This window comes from Gymnogyps californianus, chromosome 1 (genome assembly GCF_018139145.2).
Source record: "Gymnogyps californianus isolate 813 chromosome 1, ASM1813914v2, whole genome shotgun sequence".
Lineage (NCBI taxonomy): Eukaryota > Metazoa > Chordata > Aves > Accipitriformes > Cathartidae > Gymnogyps > Gymnogyps californianus.
In genome coordinates this window covers 14685946-14701525 of record NC_059471.1, presented here as the reverse complement: position 1 = coordinate 14701525, position 15580 = coordinate 14685946, and the positions used below count along the sequence as shown (strand labels likewise).

Below are 15580 nucleotides of genomic sequence, written 5' to 3'. Positions count from 1 at the left end.
CTTTGTAAGATGCTTCTTATACTCTCCAGAGGTTTTGACAGAAAAGAGGGTTATAGGCCAAACTTCTTAGTTTTGCAGTTTGTCCAAAAGATTCCAGAACCAAGTTATAAATAGTCCTTAGCTGATTTCCTGCAAAAGTGACAACTGTTTTCTTATGCCAGCTGAAAAAAATGGTATTTTCCACGTTAGCATGTGAAAATATGGCATATTCTTTCTTTCATAACTAAAGACTATATAGCATCCTTTGCAGACCAGAAATACTTAAAACTGTGGAATTTCTGAAGAAGTAACATGAAAATTATAAATGTCAGAAACAAGTAGAGTTTGCCCAGATAAAGTTTATGTTTAACTACCCTTAGATGGAAATTAATAGTTTGTGATGGAACACAGTATCAATAAAATAACAGTGTTTTAAATTAAAGGATTTATTGTTGCTGATAGCAACATGCCTGCATGCTGGGAGATTATGCTCATCAAAAAACTTTTTCTTATACCCTTGTTAATGCTCCTTTGAATATAAGCTGAGTTGTTGCTATTCCAACATTCTTAATGCGCTTCATATAGCTGTTATTTTAATGAAAGATATTCTGATAGCAATATTATTTTTGTGCTCCTTTTCTTTGTTACAGTTTGTAGCACATCCAAACTGCCAGCAACAACTTCTCTCAATCTGGTATGAGAATTTGTCAGGTTTACGGCAGCAGACCATGGCAGTGAAGTTTCTGGTTGTTCTTGCTGTTGCGGTAGGACTGCCATTCCTTTCGATGGCTTACTGGATTGCTCCTTGCAGTAAGGTCAGTCTGTGAAATCTTGTAATGACCTTTTATTAACTCCTGTATCATCCGTATGTAGATTCCTGTCTGGCAAAGATGAAGCATGAGTATAAATTACTGACATGCTTAAGTAATACTTCAGAAATGTGTTATTTTAAAGCTGAGTTAGAATGGAATGGCTGCAAGATTGCATGTTCTGACAATTGTAATTAAGACAGGTAAATGTATTGTGTTAAATGCAACGTCTATTAAATTAAATTACAATAGTTGAGTAAGAGTTGCCTTGTAGAAATTGTACGTTAGAAACAATGAGTAAAACTATTCTTCATTTAGTTGTTGCCTTAGTAGGCAGATGCAGAGGATCCTCATTTCCCATTGATTCAGAGCTAGACTAACTTCAAACTGTGGGTTGATTCCACCTACCTCAAAGGCAATTTTATTTTTTCATGATTAAAAATTAATAGATAAAAGTCACTGAAACATGAATGCCAGAAATTAAAACAGTCCTCATCAGTTTTCTAGAAGTCAAAGTGAACTGTGTTGGCTTGTCAAGACAGTGCTAATACTCATTATATTTCATGAGATTTTTAAAGCAGTCATGCAGCCTCCTCTGCATCCATTTATACTGCACTGTCTGGATTTGGATGCTACCACTGTATCTGTTTTGGATGATATATAGTATGGAAAGCCTTTCCACTCAAGATGGGTTACAGTCTTTGACCTCTCTGAACTTTGTGTTGAATCTCTGTTTTAGTTGGTCACTATCCCTTTTAAATGGACACTGATGGAAAATTTCCCTTGAGAGTACGTTAGAGGGAACAAATGGGATCCTATAAGGATTATTCAACAGGTTACAGTATAACATCAATGGTTTTAGCAGGTCGAATCCTGCGCACATACAGTGATTCCAGGGGAAGAGGAAGGTTGAAAGAGAGCACAGAGGTCTTTGTGGGTTTTATTTATTGTTCTCTGAGAGGAGAAAGGTGGGCCCTTTTTCTTTTGCCATGTTTTTCATTTCTTTCAGTCTGGACAGTAAAAATCAGTTATATCATTTTCACTTTTCTGTATAGTGACTAGGATTTTTATGAATACTTTTGTCTTAAAACACGCCTTGAGATTCAGCATACTTCAGTAATTGATTTTCAACTATAGCAGTGACTTATCTATTTGTCATTTTCCTTTTTCAATGATTTATTGGATCTTAAAGTAATTTTGAACCATTGTACATTCTGAAGAAGCTATTTCAGAGTAGCTTTTTAAAGTCAAGGTTCAAGGGACAACATCTTTCAAGGTTTCACTTCCTCTGTCGCTATTTAATCATCTCATTGTGTGATTTATATGTTGAATGCTTTTTGTTTCATTACATTCTGCAAATGTAAAATCTAATCCACCTTTTTTACCATTGCCATTTCTTACCTTGTGCTTCACTCATACTTCAAAATTTGATTCTTCTGTTTTTTGAAAACAAAAATGTTCACTGTTTAATTTCAGGGTAGGATGGCTCCAATACAGAACATGATCTGTATCAACAGAGTCCATTCTGTGTATGAATTGATGGAATTTTATAAATCTCTTCTCCTACTGAGGGAAAGTACCCATTCTTTTTCCAGGTTTGGCACTATAGGGCACAGTGACAGAAGAGAGAGAAAATACTCACAGTATTTGTGGTGAAAGTAACAGCTTGCAGTGGAGTTATTCTGACACATTTCTTTATCTTCTCATGCCATGGCTCTGAGAAAGGCAAAAATGTCTTTATGACATTTGCAACATCTCAGTCAGTTACCTGTATAGCTGACCAGTTGCCTCTTTAGGAAAAAGTTAATTTGAGCTTGGACCACAGATACTGAATTGCGAGTTTCAGATCTGGAAGAAATTTCATAGAAATATCTGGACAAAGTCCTGTTGATTTGGCAGGAATTCACTAGTGTCAGATGCCAAAAGGAATTAAGATTGCCTCTTATTTGAGTTTCAGCCAGCAATCCACATGGAGGCACTTCAAAGTTTTGTGAACTGTTTGCTCTGCATTTCTAATTGGTAATTCAGTGTAACTACTGACATAATTAACCCAAAACTTCTAGAATACTATTTTATTACATGACATTTTGGAAGACTAAAAACTGTTTTCACTTATCTCTAAGAATCTCTAATGTCTGTGCTGTTCTGCTCTAATTAATAATAGAATTTAGATTTTTAGCTTTATGAATTGCTGTCAGCCCCTGAATATGTAATTCAGTCAGCCCCTGGCCAAGATGAGGGATCTGAATTTGAAATTGGGTCTTCTTTCGCTGTTCCCAGCCACCTGGGGTTGACATTTCTAAAGAATTAACTTGGTAAGTCCTTACATGCTTTCTAGAAGCATGTTCTGAGGGTTATACACATTCTTCTTTTGGAGGTAGAGGAAAAGAAATTGAACATTATGTCCAGTATATGAGGAGCTAGGAAATTGTTCTTCCTAAAAAAGTATATGCATTATCTCTTTTGTTATCAGGCCTTTTCTCCTTTGTGATAGATGTGCTACCTGGAGTCCTATTTTATCGTTTCTTTATCAATGCCATACTCCATAATGTTACAATACTGATTGTTTCGGCAGGGTCACAAAGGGGGAATAATGTGAATCACTAACTCCAGTCCCCAGCGGTTTCAGGTGACCCTATATACAGACAAATACATGTCGAAGTATCCACAGTGTAACTATTATATATCTTGTACTAACCAAAACCAACCTATAAAACACTCTCCAAAACTCTACAGCAAACCAAAGACCATAGCACAGAGGATCAAAGCCAGAAAAAAACCCAAACCAAAACCCCAAACCAAAACCACTTAAATTACAGAAAGAGATTCAGAGCATTTAGAAGATCATGTCCTTGGTCTGTGCAATGTTAGGGAATTTATTATGTCAAAATGCACACTGAAAGTGTATTAAGGAGGGACTCTAGCTTATAGAAAAGTCCAAACTTGCAAGATTATGGACTTGTCTTTACATGTTGTTCTTTCTTTCCGTGATTCATATTTTCTGACCTATATCTTCTCCATAAAGAGATTTGGAATTTTAAAAGTGTCATTTCAAGATTTTATTAGATCACTGTTATATGGGAATGTCATAATAACTTCCAGCATTGGTGTAATCAGTTCAACCGTAGTCAGTCCTGCTTCCAGGGAGATTGTACTATATATATGTAAAAAGTACTTTTCTGTTTCTTTTGAAGGGGTGGGAGGGGAGGCAGTAGGAGTTCAGTCTTTTAAATTTTATATTTTTTGATCAAGGGATATATTAACATTACCTCCTTCAGTATTTTTTCTTCTTTTCTGGTTATGTCTCTTTCTGGTATCTGTCTCCTAACCCATCTTCGTTTGTGAACACAAGAATAATGCATTTAAAAAGACACTGTCAAGGTACTTTATCATTTTCCAGCTCTGCTTTATTGTGTGTTGTTTATGACTGTTCTTTCCTAGCTTGAAATAAAATCTTTCCCCATGACGATTACCTGTTCTCTTTGTAGTTCACGCAGAATAATTGGTTGTTGAAGTTCATCTCATGAGGTTGACGGAATATTTTATTTAATAAAAGATAAATTAATTTTGTTGAGTGAGAAACATAATGAATGGCATGGCTTTGCAAAATAATATAAAGGAGAAAGAAGATCAAATTTTGTGCCTGTTAACCTTGACAGTGTTCCTTTAACAGTATCTTCTCTTTACATTTGTCTAGTTTTCTTAATGTTATCTATATTTGAGACCTTACCATTGCATCTTTGGCTGCATCCTCTTATTCTGTGTTTCTGTAAAAGCTGACTATAAGGACAGCAAAATTCTGACTTTGATATTGAAACAAGTGTAGCAAAAATATGAATACCAATAACTTATCTTTCTACTTTCCCCTCCTTTTTCCAGACTACAGTTTGTTATATGTTTCAGCTGAGATTGTGACACTTGCTTTCAATTCTTTCCAAGAAATTTTTGTCAGATACAGATACTGTCTTCATCTAAAATAAAAAAGTATTTTTCTGCAGCTGCCAACTAAGTGAACAAGCTAAGACTTTTAATACGGGCACTCTCAAAGTAAATAATTGATAAAAGTTCAGCCTTCTGTGAGTTTGTATGGAACTTCTAGGTTTTCTAAGTGTTGCACTAAACCATTTTAAAGTTGTTCTTAGTCATGACAAAGTTGAGGACATTTCCATTAAAGGAGTCAGGAAGGAAATTAAGACACTACAGAACTACAGACATAACCTTTTGAGGCCTCATGACTGTTTTTTAAAAAGAAAGTAAGTTGGGAAAACTGCACAATAACTGTGCTAAATTGAGTATCACGTCAGTCAGGAAATAGAATTCTTTAGTCATAATTCACTCCTAGTGATAATTTAATGCTTTTAGTAAGTGTCAAAACCTCATTTTCTTTGTTGCCTCATAAAGATGACTAGCATGTAAGAAATTCAACAACTATAATAAATTTTCTCTTGATTACCTATAATAGACATAGATGCCCCAAAATAATTACAGAATTATTTCCAAACACTGCGTTAAAAATACATATGTGGTGAAACTAATAGATTATAGCAAATAAGTAGAAACTTTTAAAGGTGACTGTCAGCATGGCATCCTAGTATACAACTTTTTCCAAATATTTGTTCCTGTGTGTTAATGAAATATATATTTCTCTGTGTTACTGTTCTTTTTATACATTTTTATTTTGGAAGAAGGCAATGCAATATCCTTGTGTTTCATAACCTCTGTTGCAGCTGGGGAGGATAATGCGTGGACCATTTATGAAGTTTGTAGCCCATGCAGCCTCTTTCACCATTTTTCTTGGTCTGCTTGTCATGAATGCAGCTGACAGATTTGATGGCACCAAACTTCGACCCAATGAAACAACAGGCAATGTAAAACAGCTATTTAGGATGAAAACATCCTGTTTCTCATGGATGGAGATGCTCATTATTTCTTGGGTAATAGGTAAAGATTAATTTTTGCTTAAATTTGCCTAACTATGATTTCAGTGAAGCCAGACCCAATTTAATCCTTTGCTATTAATGTTATGTGTAAAAACTGCAACAAAGGGAGTTTATTCAACTGGCTGCATTCCCACATTGGCCTCATGTTTCTTATTGGATGTCAGCAGGAATCACAGGTGCCTAGTTAGTCACAAACATTCAGGTTATGGACTTAGGTGAAATCTACATCATCTGAATATGAATGAATTAATTTTTATGAATATCAAAGGAAAGTGTCTACCAGTTTTCTGCTTTTTTTTTTGAGTCAGGCTGTGTCAGCTCCCAAGGGGAAAGATTTCCACATCATGGGCCAAGTTTTTTTGTGTCCAGTTGCCTCTTTCTGCTAAGATTCTTATTTTGCAAATATGCCTGCAGAATTAATAGTGTATAGCTGAATGTATTATTGACAAAAGAGAAGAAGAATATAGACCCCTGAACATTCAGCGGTAGATTTTTCCATCCCAACGTAGGGATGAAATGAATACTATGAATAGTACTCTGAGCTGACCTATTCAGTTTGGTGATTCAGTACTATTCAGCATCAGAACTTGAGCACAGACCCTCAAAAATATTTTAGCTGTCTGATTCTTATTTACAAATGTAATACCATTTATTCCAATGGAGGTTAGATGCCCAAATATTTTAAGGATCTGGGTTCTGGTTGTTAGTTAAGTCAGTAATATGGGAGAGTTAAATTCAAGCTGAGTAAAACCTGTTTCCATTCAAGAGCTTATGCACTTAGAATATTTTGCTTTTATGAGCTCTCTGTGATTGAAATTGGAGCCATTTGTACACCAACTGATTCTTATAGCTTTAAAAGACATTGACAATCTGTATTTATTTCAGCATAAAACTGTTTATAAATATAATTGTGTATTATAGGAATAATATGGCACTTAGATTTCCAAATATTCTATAAATATCAATGTTTTTATCTGATAATAAAGGAGTAAATAATAATTTCCCAGTTTGAGGTTCTAGTTTGCTAATTTAATCCATTTTTATTTATTTCAGTGGCATGCATAAGACAGCTTATGAAAAATTGATTCAGTGCATACAGATGTAGCATTGAATTTAATTACTGTAATTAACATTATAATTGTCCTTATCTGAAAATGATGAAAAGTTCCTTCAGACAATTCAATAAGTGCAAAAAATAGTGACATTATTCCAATTCAGTTTTTTATTAACTCTCTTTAGAATCCTGGAAATGTAGTTCATGGTTAAATAAATTTTATCTTGAGAAGGAACAGGATTTGCTCAATAAAAAGGATGCCATAAACTAATACTGTACTCCTATATTTTATTATTAAGAGAGAATAATTAGGAATCAAACAGATACCTTTGCCCTACTGAAGAAGCATTAGGTCTGATTCTGACTTTCATGCTCATTTGTCACATATATTTGCAATTTCAGTAAAAGAGACTGTAGCCAGGGTACTCTGCAAATAAGAAAATGTGAGTTCTGCTATTAGTTCTACCACTGCTATATGATCACGCCAGAGCATTTCTGCTCTTTCCATCTCTTCCTGTGTCTGTAACCGATGGTAATACTCACATCCCATTCTTCTCTTTGAAAGCTTTCGTAGTTGCACAGGAAAAGGGAGAATGAAAGACTGTTATTATTACTCACATGAGAAAGAAGTACTGGAATGTATATGAATTGGCAGGTTCAAGGATTTTAGTTTGTGTTTGAACTCCCACTGTCCAAAATTGTTTTGAGTTTGACTGCAACCAAAAGCATATCCTACACATAATAAAATATCAAATAAATCAAACATGAAGATAAAAGAATACACTGTTTTCTCTGTTCTGTCTTATACAGGCATGATATGGTCTGAATGTAAAGAAATTTGGTCTCAAGGTCCAAAGGAATACCTTTTTGAGTTATGGAATATGCTTGATTTTGGTATGTTAGCAATTTTTGCAGCATCATTCATAGCAAGGTTTATGGCATTTTGGCATGCATCCAGAGCCCAGAACTTCGTTGATGCAAATATGAAAGATCTGACAAGTCCAACATTGGAGCCCAACATAAAATACTACACCTTGGGTGAGTTGATTGCACATGATTAAGGTTTACTTCTTGGGCCAAGATGAATTGATTTTCTGTTAATAAGTCTCCAATACTTCAGTTCCACCATGTACTGCTTAAGAAATCCCTACCCCTTCTTCTCTTTCTCATCCCTACTATTTGGTCACAGTTCCCTTGGCTATGCTCATACAACTCTTTGGGGACTGTTCTAGACATCAGGCACTGTAATGATCTAAGATCAAAATAACCCCACTGTCACCCCACCCCTTTTCAAGATTATTTTAATCCAGGTCATTTCACCTGTTCAGTTACACAGTGCTATCCTGCAAACACTTGTGTTGGCGCAACTGCAAACATGATGTACTGTAATGCAGGGGCAGAACTAAGCAATGAGATGCCAGAACTTCTTAAACCTGCTTTGCCAACATAAGCAATATATCTTCTATATATTCTTTGCTCAGAGACTCTGTTGTATTATTTTAATATTTCTCAATCCACTCTCATTACCAGTAAGAGATAAAAATGTTAATAAACTTGCTTGGCATATATGATAAGTGACTAGAAGCTATTTTGCCCAAATGCGAAAAAATTAAGCTCTGTTTACTTGTGTTCACTCTCAACACCACCACATCTCTCTTCCCTTTATTAGATATTTTTCTCTAGATACTGAATTACATCCGCTTCTATCTCTGTTCCATGCCTCAAATACTATTTCTGATAAGTTTGCATTTCTTCATTATCCAGGCTGTAGAAAAAGCAGAGCAATTAATGTATATATTCTGAAATCCATTAAATTGTAGTCTTATAAATTTTACTGGAAAGTTACAAATTTCACATAAGTTATAAAAGCAGCTAGTTAAATATTAATTTAGTTTTCAGTAACACCCACTTAAAGAATTTGCAAACAGGGACTGTTGTTTATGTTCACAGTTTCTGGGTATGACAAGCACAAGTCTTGTAACTCATTTATGTTATATAATACTGTATCATCTAGCAAGGCAGTTTCCGTTGACATCAGTCATGAGTTGTGACTTTGTAATGCACTTAAGCAAAGTTGAGCCATTTTTAGTGCATGCATGTATACTAAAGTCTGCTTGGAGAAAATCTATGTATGGTAGTGCTAACATGGATAATATTAAGTGAATATTTAATGCCACAGGTTTTATCATAGGCTAGCAAACATAACTTGGTGGACACCAGGTTGAAATGAGCCAGCAATGGGACCTTGCGGCAAAGAAGGCCAATGGTATCCTGGGTGGCATTAGGGAAAGCATTGCCAGCAGGTCGAGGGAAGTGATCCTTCCCCTCTACTCAGCACTGGTGAGGCCGCACCTGGAGTGCTGTGTCCAGTGCTGGGCTCCCCAGTACAAGAGAGACGTTGACATACTGGAGAGAAGGGCTTATGAAGGGCCACAAAGATGATGAAGGGACTGGAGCATCTCTTCTATAAGGAAAGGCTGAGAGAGCTGGGATTGTTCAGCCTGGAGAAGGCTCAGAAGGGATTTCATCAATGTATAGAAATACCTGAAGAGGGGGTGCAAATAGAACAGAACCAGGCTCTTTTCATTGGTGCCCAGTGACAGGACCAGAGGCAGTGGGCCCAAACTGAAACACAGAAGGTTCCCTCTGAACATCAGGAAACAATATTTTGCTGTGAGGGTGACCAAGCACTGGCACAGGTTGCCCAGGAAGGGGATGGAGTCTCCATCCTTGGAGATATTCAGATGCCATCTGGACATGATCCTGGGCAGCCAGCTCTAGGTGGCCCTGCTTGAGCAGGGGTGTTGGACCAGATGACCTCCAGAGGTCCCTTCCCACCTCAAACTTTCTGTGATAGTACAGCTCATCTGGAAACCTAAAAGACATCTGGCTACTAGCCCATGCTGAAACATCTGCCATCTTTGATTTTAGCTATCCATGAAATCTGAGGTACAGCTAACATAGGTATGTCTGCTTATGTGAAAATGTGCAGTCTTTTGCCATACAGACATTTTCTCATTTGAATGTAGTGTTTAGTAAGCTTTACAGTGAGGAACTCAATAAACAAAAGAATATGCACATACCTGCAAGAAACACACAGCAGCTAACAAGGCAATGAATAGGTGCTAACTGAGCCTTGTTATGCCTAAAACCAGAGTCATTCATTACTTTGTCATGATACATGAATACTGGCATGGCAGTAAGTTCCTTGAAGAATATAATTTTCTGATGTATGTCAGGACATTTTGAATAATGCTCAGCATCGCTGGGTATGGATGGATTATAAAGCTGTACAAATAACTGACTTTTTATCAAATGATTATGTGTTAGTTAACAGCTCAAATTAGTATTTTTCCAAATGCCAGCGATTGCCTTATTGCAGTATAAATTATTTGTTTCATTTTCTGGCTTGACAGTAGAGTAAACACAGATAACAACATTCTCCTGGGATGTAGGAAACCCATCCCAGGCTAACCTCTTCTCTTTGCCTGAAGCACAATAGTGAATTGAATTTAAGCCTCCCACGTTATCAGAGAATGCCTTAATCTCCATCAAGGAAGTATTCTGAAGGGTATTGCTTTGGATTTCTTCTTCTGTCACTTTTCTGTAAATATTTCTTTAAGTACAGGTTTGAACCTGAATGTTGTCCTCTGCAGTTGAATGTGTTCCCTATCAAACAGCAATGTCACATTCACTCATTGATCGAAAGGATGTTCAAGTAATTCACACAAGTGGATTAGCTTCAACAGAAGAGATTGATAGAAATGATGATAGAAGAGGTGACGGAAATGGGTGTTTGGTGTATGCCAGGGAAGGCCCATTACCATTTCACTATGAGTAAAAAGATGGAGTAAATAGAAAAAGTAGAGAAACATTATTGTTCCCACAGTTTTGGAGTTGTGGATGGCATTTAATGATTCCAGATCCCCACATCGAAACAGTTCATTTTGAGTAGCTCAAACAAATCACATTTCTAATCTAATTTATTCAATTTTCATCACCTGACACTGTAAGATGATTTTTACTTAAATTCTCTAATAGGCTGGGATTCAACTCCCAAAAAGCTACCTCAGTGATCTTAGAGCCCACCTTCATAATCAATGGAGATCTAATCAATATAGTCAGTGGAGCTGTGAAATGGTTTTAGCACTACCTGGCTCAATTCAATTGGCTAAACATAAGTGACTAGTGCTGTTTGAGTTGCCCAGGGTTTCTTCCCTAACCTCCAGCTGCTGTTCCAAAAAGACCTCCTATAGATCTGTACAGATATCTTGAAATACTGACAGAAATTCTCATCTTCTGTTTCTAGCGAGAATAAACTGGGATCCGTCCGATCCTCAGATCATATCTGAAGGCCTGTATGCAATTGCAGTAGTATTAAGTTTCTCCAGAATAGCCTACATCTTACCAGCTAATGAAAGCTTTGGACCACTGCAGATATCACTTGGCAGAACTGTGAAAGACATCTTCAAGTTCATGGTGATATTTATCATGGTGTTTGTGGCTTTCATGATAGGCATGTTTAATCTCTATTCCTACTATCTGGGGGCAAAACAAAATGAAGCATTCACAACGTAAGTACAACTGATTAAACTGTAATGATTGTGAGCTATTTTTGTGGCAAGTCGGTTGCTTGCATTGTATGTATTAAGTTTACTAATTGTTTTACAAGGTTTGCATCTCTTAAAAATGTCTTTGTCTTGTATTAGGTGGTAATTTTCTATCTTGTTCCGGTGCTTAAAGGATATGTTTGAAATCAGAGGATGAGCTCTCGATGCCAGCAATACAGTGATAAATCAGGAAAGACAGGCTGGGAAGGTGAGGTGTAGTTGCCCTTTACGTGAGAGAGCAGCCGGAATGCCTGTACCTCTGCTTAGGGATAGATGATGAGCCAGCGAGAGCTTGTAGGTCAGGATTAGAGGGCAGACCAACATGGGTGATGTTGTAGTGGATGTCTGCTCTGGAATGCCTGATCAGGAAGACAAAGTAGATGAGGCCTTCTTCAGACGACTGGAATATGCCTCACACTTGCAGGCACTGATCCTCATGGGGATCTTTAACCACCCTGATATCTGCTGAAGGGACAATACAGCAGGGCACAAGCAATCCAGGAGGTTTCTGGAGGGCATTGACAATAACTTCCTGACACAGGTGATCAAGGAGCTGATGCGGAGAGGAGCTTTGTGACACCTGACTTTTACAAACAAGGAAAAACTGGTTGGGTATGTGAAGGTTAGGAGCAGCCTTGGCTGACCATGAGATGGTGCAGTTCAGGTTCCTGAGAAGAGAGAACAAGGCAAATAGCAGGACCACAACCCTGGACTTCAGGAGAGCAGACTTTTGGCTGTTCAGGGAAGAATCTCATGGGATAAGGCCCTGAAGAGAAGGGCAGTCCAGGGAAGCTGATTGATTTTCAAGAATTGCCTTTTCAGTGCTCAAGATTGGTCCATCTGCATGGGCAGGAAATCAAGCAAAGGCCTGTATAGGTGAACAAGAGTGACTGATAGGCCAGCTGGTTGTGATGCCACTCAGAAGGACTTCAACAGGTTGGAGAAACGGGCTGACAGGAACCTTGTGAAGTCCAACACAGGGAAATGCCACGTCCTGCCTCTGGGGAGGAAGAAGTCCAGGCACCAGGACAGGCTGGGGCTGACCAGCTGGAAAGCAGCTTGGCAGAAAAGGACCTGGGGGTCCTGATGGACACCAAGTTGACCATGAGCCAGCAATGTGCCCATGTGGCAAAGCAGACCAACAGCCTCCTGGGCTGCATTAGGCTGGGGAGGCTTATAAAAAACCAGAAGTACCTCAGACCCCTTACACAGCACTGTCCGTATGTCAGATGGCCTGGCAGTGCAATCTGTAATAGCACTCCGTGCACAGGGCTTGTTCCTGGGGTTGTTCAGGGATTTCAGGACATAGTCTGGGTCAGACCCTGGGCCTGTAGGACAGCATCCTGCCGGTGAGGGTGGTCGGGTCAGCACTAGCACTTCAGAGCGCAGCATAGCAGCTCCCTGCAGCACGTGGGAGCGAGGCTGGTTCCTCCATCAAGTGCCACTGTCATCTGTAATTGAAGCAGGCTAATCACCACAGTGTGATACACGTTATAAAATATTTGTAATTTAATTCAGACAACTGTATATTCTTATTAGTAAAAAAAAAAAAATCTAATCCTTCTTTTAAGCTCCATAGTTTCCAATGGCAATAAGCTATTCCATCCTGAGAGGAGAAAATATATTCCCTTTTTTTTTTGACTATTTCCTTGGCTGTTCTTTTTTTCTTCTCCCACCATAAGAACAGAAATTCTGGATTTACTCTGTCTTTCAGGAGTTATTTGGAATACATTTGTCATGCCTCTCATTTCTAGCTGTGATTTTAAGATAAATCACGTGAGTGGAAACTCATTCTTTTCCATGCTCTGCAGCCCTTGCCCACTTAATTTCTGGCTGTCATGATATTCAAGCTATAGGTGTTATGAAATAGCCAGGAAGCAAACTTGGCCAAGAGGGGAAAATTTGTTGCTACTTTTTTAGTATTATTAGTTCACACAATAGATAAAGTACCTAAACCTACAACTCACAGATGGAATACTGATAAAATATTATAAGCAGAGAAGTAAATTAACAACTAAAAATTACTGGTTTCTTTTAACTTTTTTTTCTTACACAATAACACAATAAAATCCAAAATGTGCTTTGCAATGCTGCTACTGCATTTTTGGACACGTGGAACTGAGATCTCTTCATCAAAGCAGGAGAAAATATGCCTTCAAACAGGTGGAGGTAGATAGGAAAAGATACCTCAGAGGTTTGGACTTATGTTTATGTGTATATATATATAACCTAATTAAGAGGAAGTACATGTATTTAAATGAACTAACCTGAAAAAAAAATTCGATATCCCCACACCATGGCTTATTACCTTTACCCTGGATTTGTGGAACAGTGAAAACTCAACTGGAGGATTATGGTCTGTGAGACTCATTTTTTGAAAAATGCTGATTTGCAGTCAGACATCCTGTCTTCTTCACAGTTTCAGAATGTTAGCCATATTAATGGTGAAATAATGCATACTAAGTGAACTAATGGTGCAATTAAAATAAAGTATTTACAGGTTAATTATTTTTGTTATTTACATTCACATTACCAGCAAGCGTGTAGCATGTAGATTAAAGTAGTTAACAAGTGAATCATTGTAATACTCTTTTGAGGTTGTATACATAATTCCTAAACTGAATCAGATGGTTTTATTGTCAGTCCTAAATATTAGGAGTCTTATATTATGAAACAGCCTGTACCTATAAAATTAGATAGTCTGCTTGTTCTGCATAATATCACTATGGTGGAGTTCTGCATTACGATAATGGAAAAATTTTTACACTGTGTAAAAATGGTAACTAGCAAGTTATACAATAAGAATATACAGCTTTTCTTCAGTAACATATGCATGTGTTCAATTTCTCCTTTTAGTGTTGAAGAAAGTTTCAAGACATTGTTCTGGGCTATATTTGGACTCTCAGAAGTTAAATCAGTTGTCATCAATTATAAACACAAATTTATTGAAAACATTGGTTATGTGCTTTATGGAGTCTATAATGTTACCATGGTCATTGTCTTACTGAACATGCTTATCGCAATGATCAACAGCTCATTCCAGGAAATTGAGGTAAAGATTCCATTTATGATGAAATATCACCACATTTACTGGTATAGCTAATTGTCTAAATCTCCTGGAAAATTTTCTTGTTGACATCTTATTTAAGAAAAATAACACATAAGCTTTTGGAATATATTAGGAGAAAATATTAGTTCCACTGTACATTTTTATTATAAAATACCTGGAAATTACCCAGCTGCACGTGCTTGCAATAGTAAGAACTAGACTGGACTAAGAAACTGCTGTTGAACTGTGTTTTGTTCCTGAAGAGGATGGGCTGCATTGTGTGACTTTGTGAATCTTTAATTTGCCTCATTTGTAGTTATTATTTGAGTAGTGTCCCTCTTGCTGCGAGGATGTTCTCGTTCCTATACCTTGACCTTGCAAGCAAGTCTATAACATGCTGTTTTCTTCTTTTATTTAAACAACTGTTGCTCTAGTCCTCTGCAGTGAACAAAACTTGACGAAGTAACCAGCAGGGCTACTGAAAATCAGCATGAACTTTTGCGTGCCATGGAAAACAAAGGGCTAAATCATTATCATTGTTTAGAAAAAAAGGAAGCAGATCTCCAGGAGCTAGGCCATCAGCCTTTCCGAGGTGATGCCCTTGCAACAAAGCAGCAGACTCAGGTTTGACACGGCTCTGGTCCCAGGTTCTGGGCTCTGGTTTGGGGCCATAGCATTGTCCAGCTTGAGCAAGAGCAACACACATTCTCTAGGGAGCTTCAGATTCTTCTGACTCAGGAGGCCACAGCACAAACTATCAGGTTCAGAGCAATAAAAACTAGGCTATTATCCAAAAATATGGTGACTGGATACAAACAGCTTCTGAAAACAGCTACAGCAATATTGAGTCATGTCCTTGAACGTGACGTCAGTCCTTTCTGCAGAAAACCCTCTTGAACTTTACAGGGAGGAATAAAGTGAGTGTTTTGGCTATTGTAAATGTTAAACATAAACCGTGGTGATGATAGCATACCTGATTTAATCATATATTCCAGCACATGGAAGGAATTAGGTAAGGATCACCTAATCATTTTTAACTTCATGTTTAAAGTAATAGAGTAAAATTTTAATTTAAAATTCTGATACTATGTCTTCTTCACAAAAAAGGTAATAGACTAATTGCTACAGAAGAGGCCAAT

The 15580-nt window shown here is 37.4% G+C and overlaps 1 protein-coding gene across 1 annotated transcript in view; it reads left to right on the top strand.

The window, feature by feature from the left end:
• Positions 1–15580, top strand: part of TRPC6 (transient receptor potential cation channel subfamily C member 6) — a 109217-nt gene that overhangs the window by 77899 nt on the left and 15738 nt on the right. The window contains exons 4-8 of the mRNA XM_050894763.1: positions 630–794; positions 5516–5729; positions 7593–7820; positions 11092–11356; positions 14249–14444. Coding sequence (XP_050750720.1) covers positions 630–794; positions 5516–5729; positions 7593–7820; positions 11092–11356; positions 14249–14444 — 1068 coding nt within the window. The remainder of the gene's footprint in view (positions 1–629; positions 795–5515; positions 5730–7592; positions 7821–11091; positions 11357–14248; positions 14445–15580) is intronic.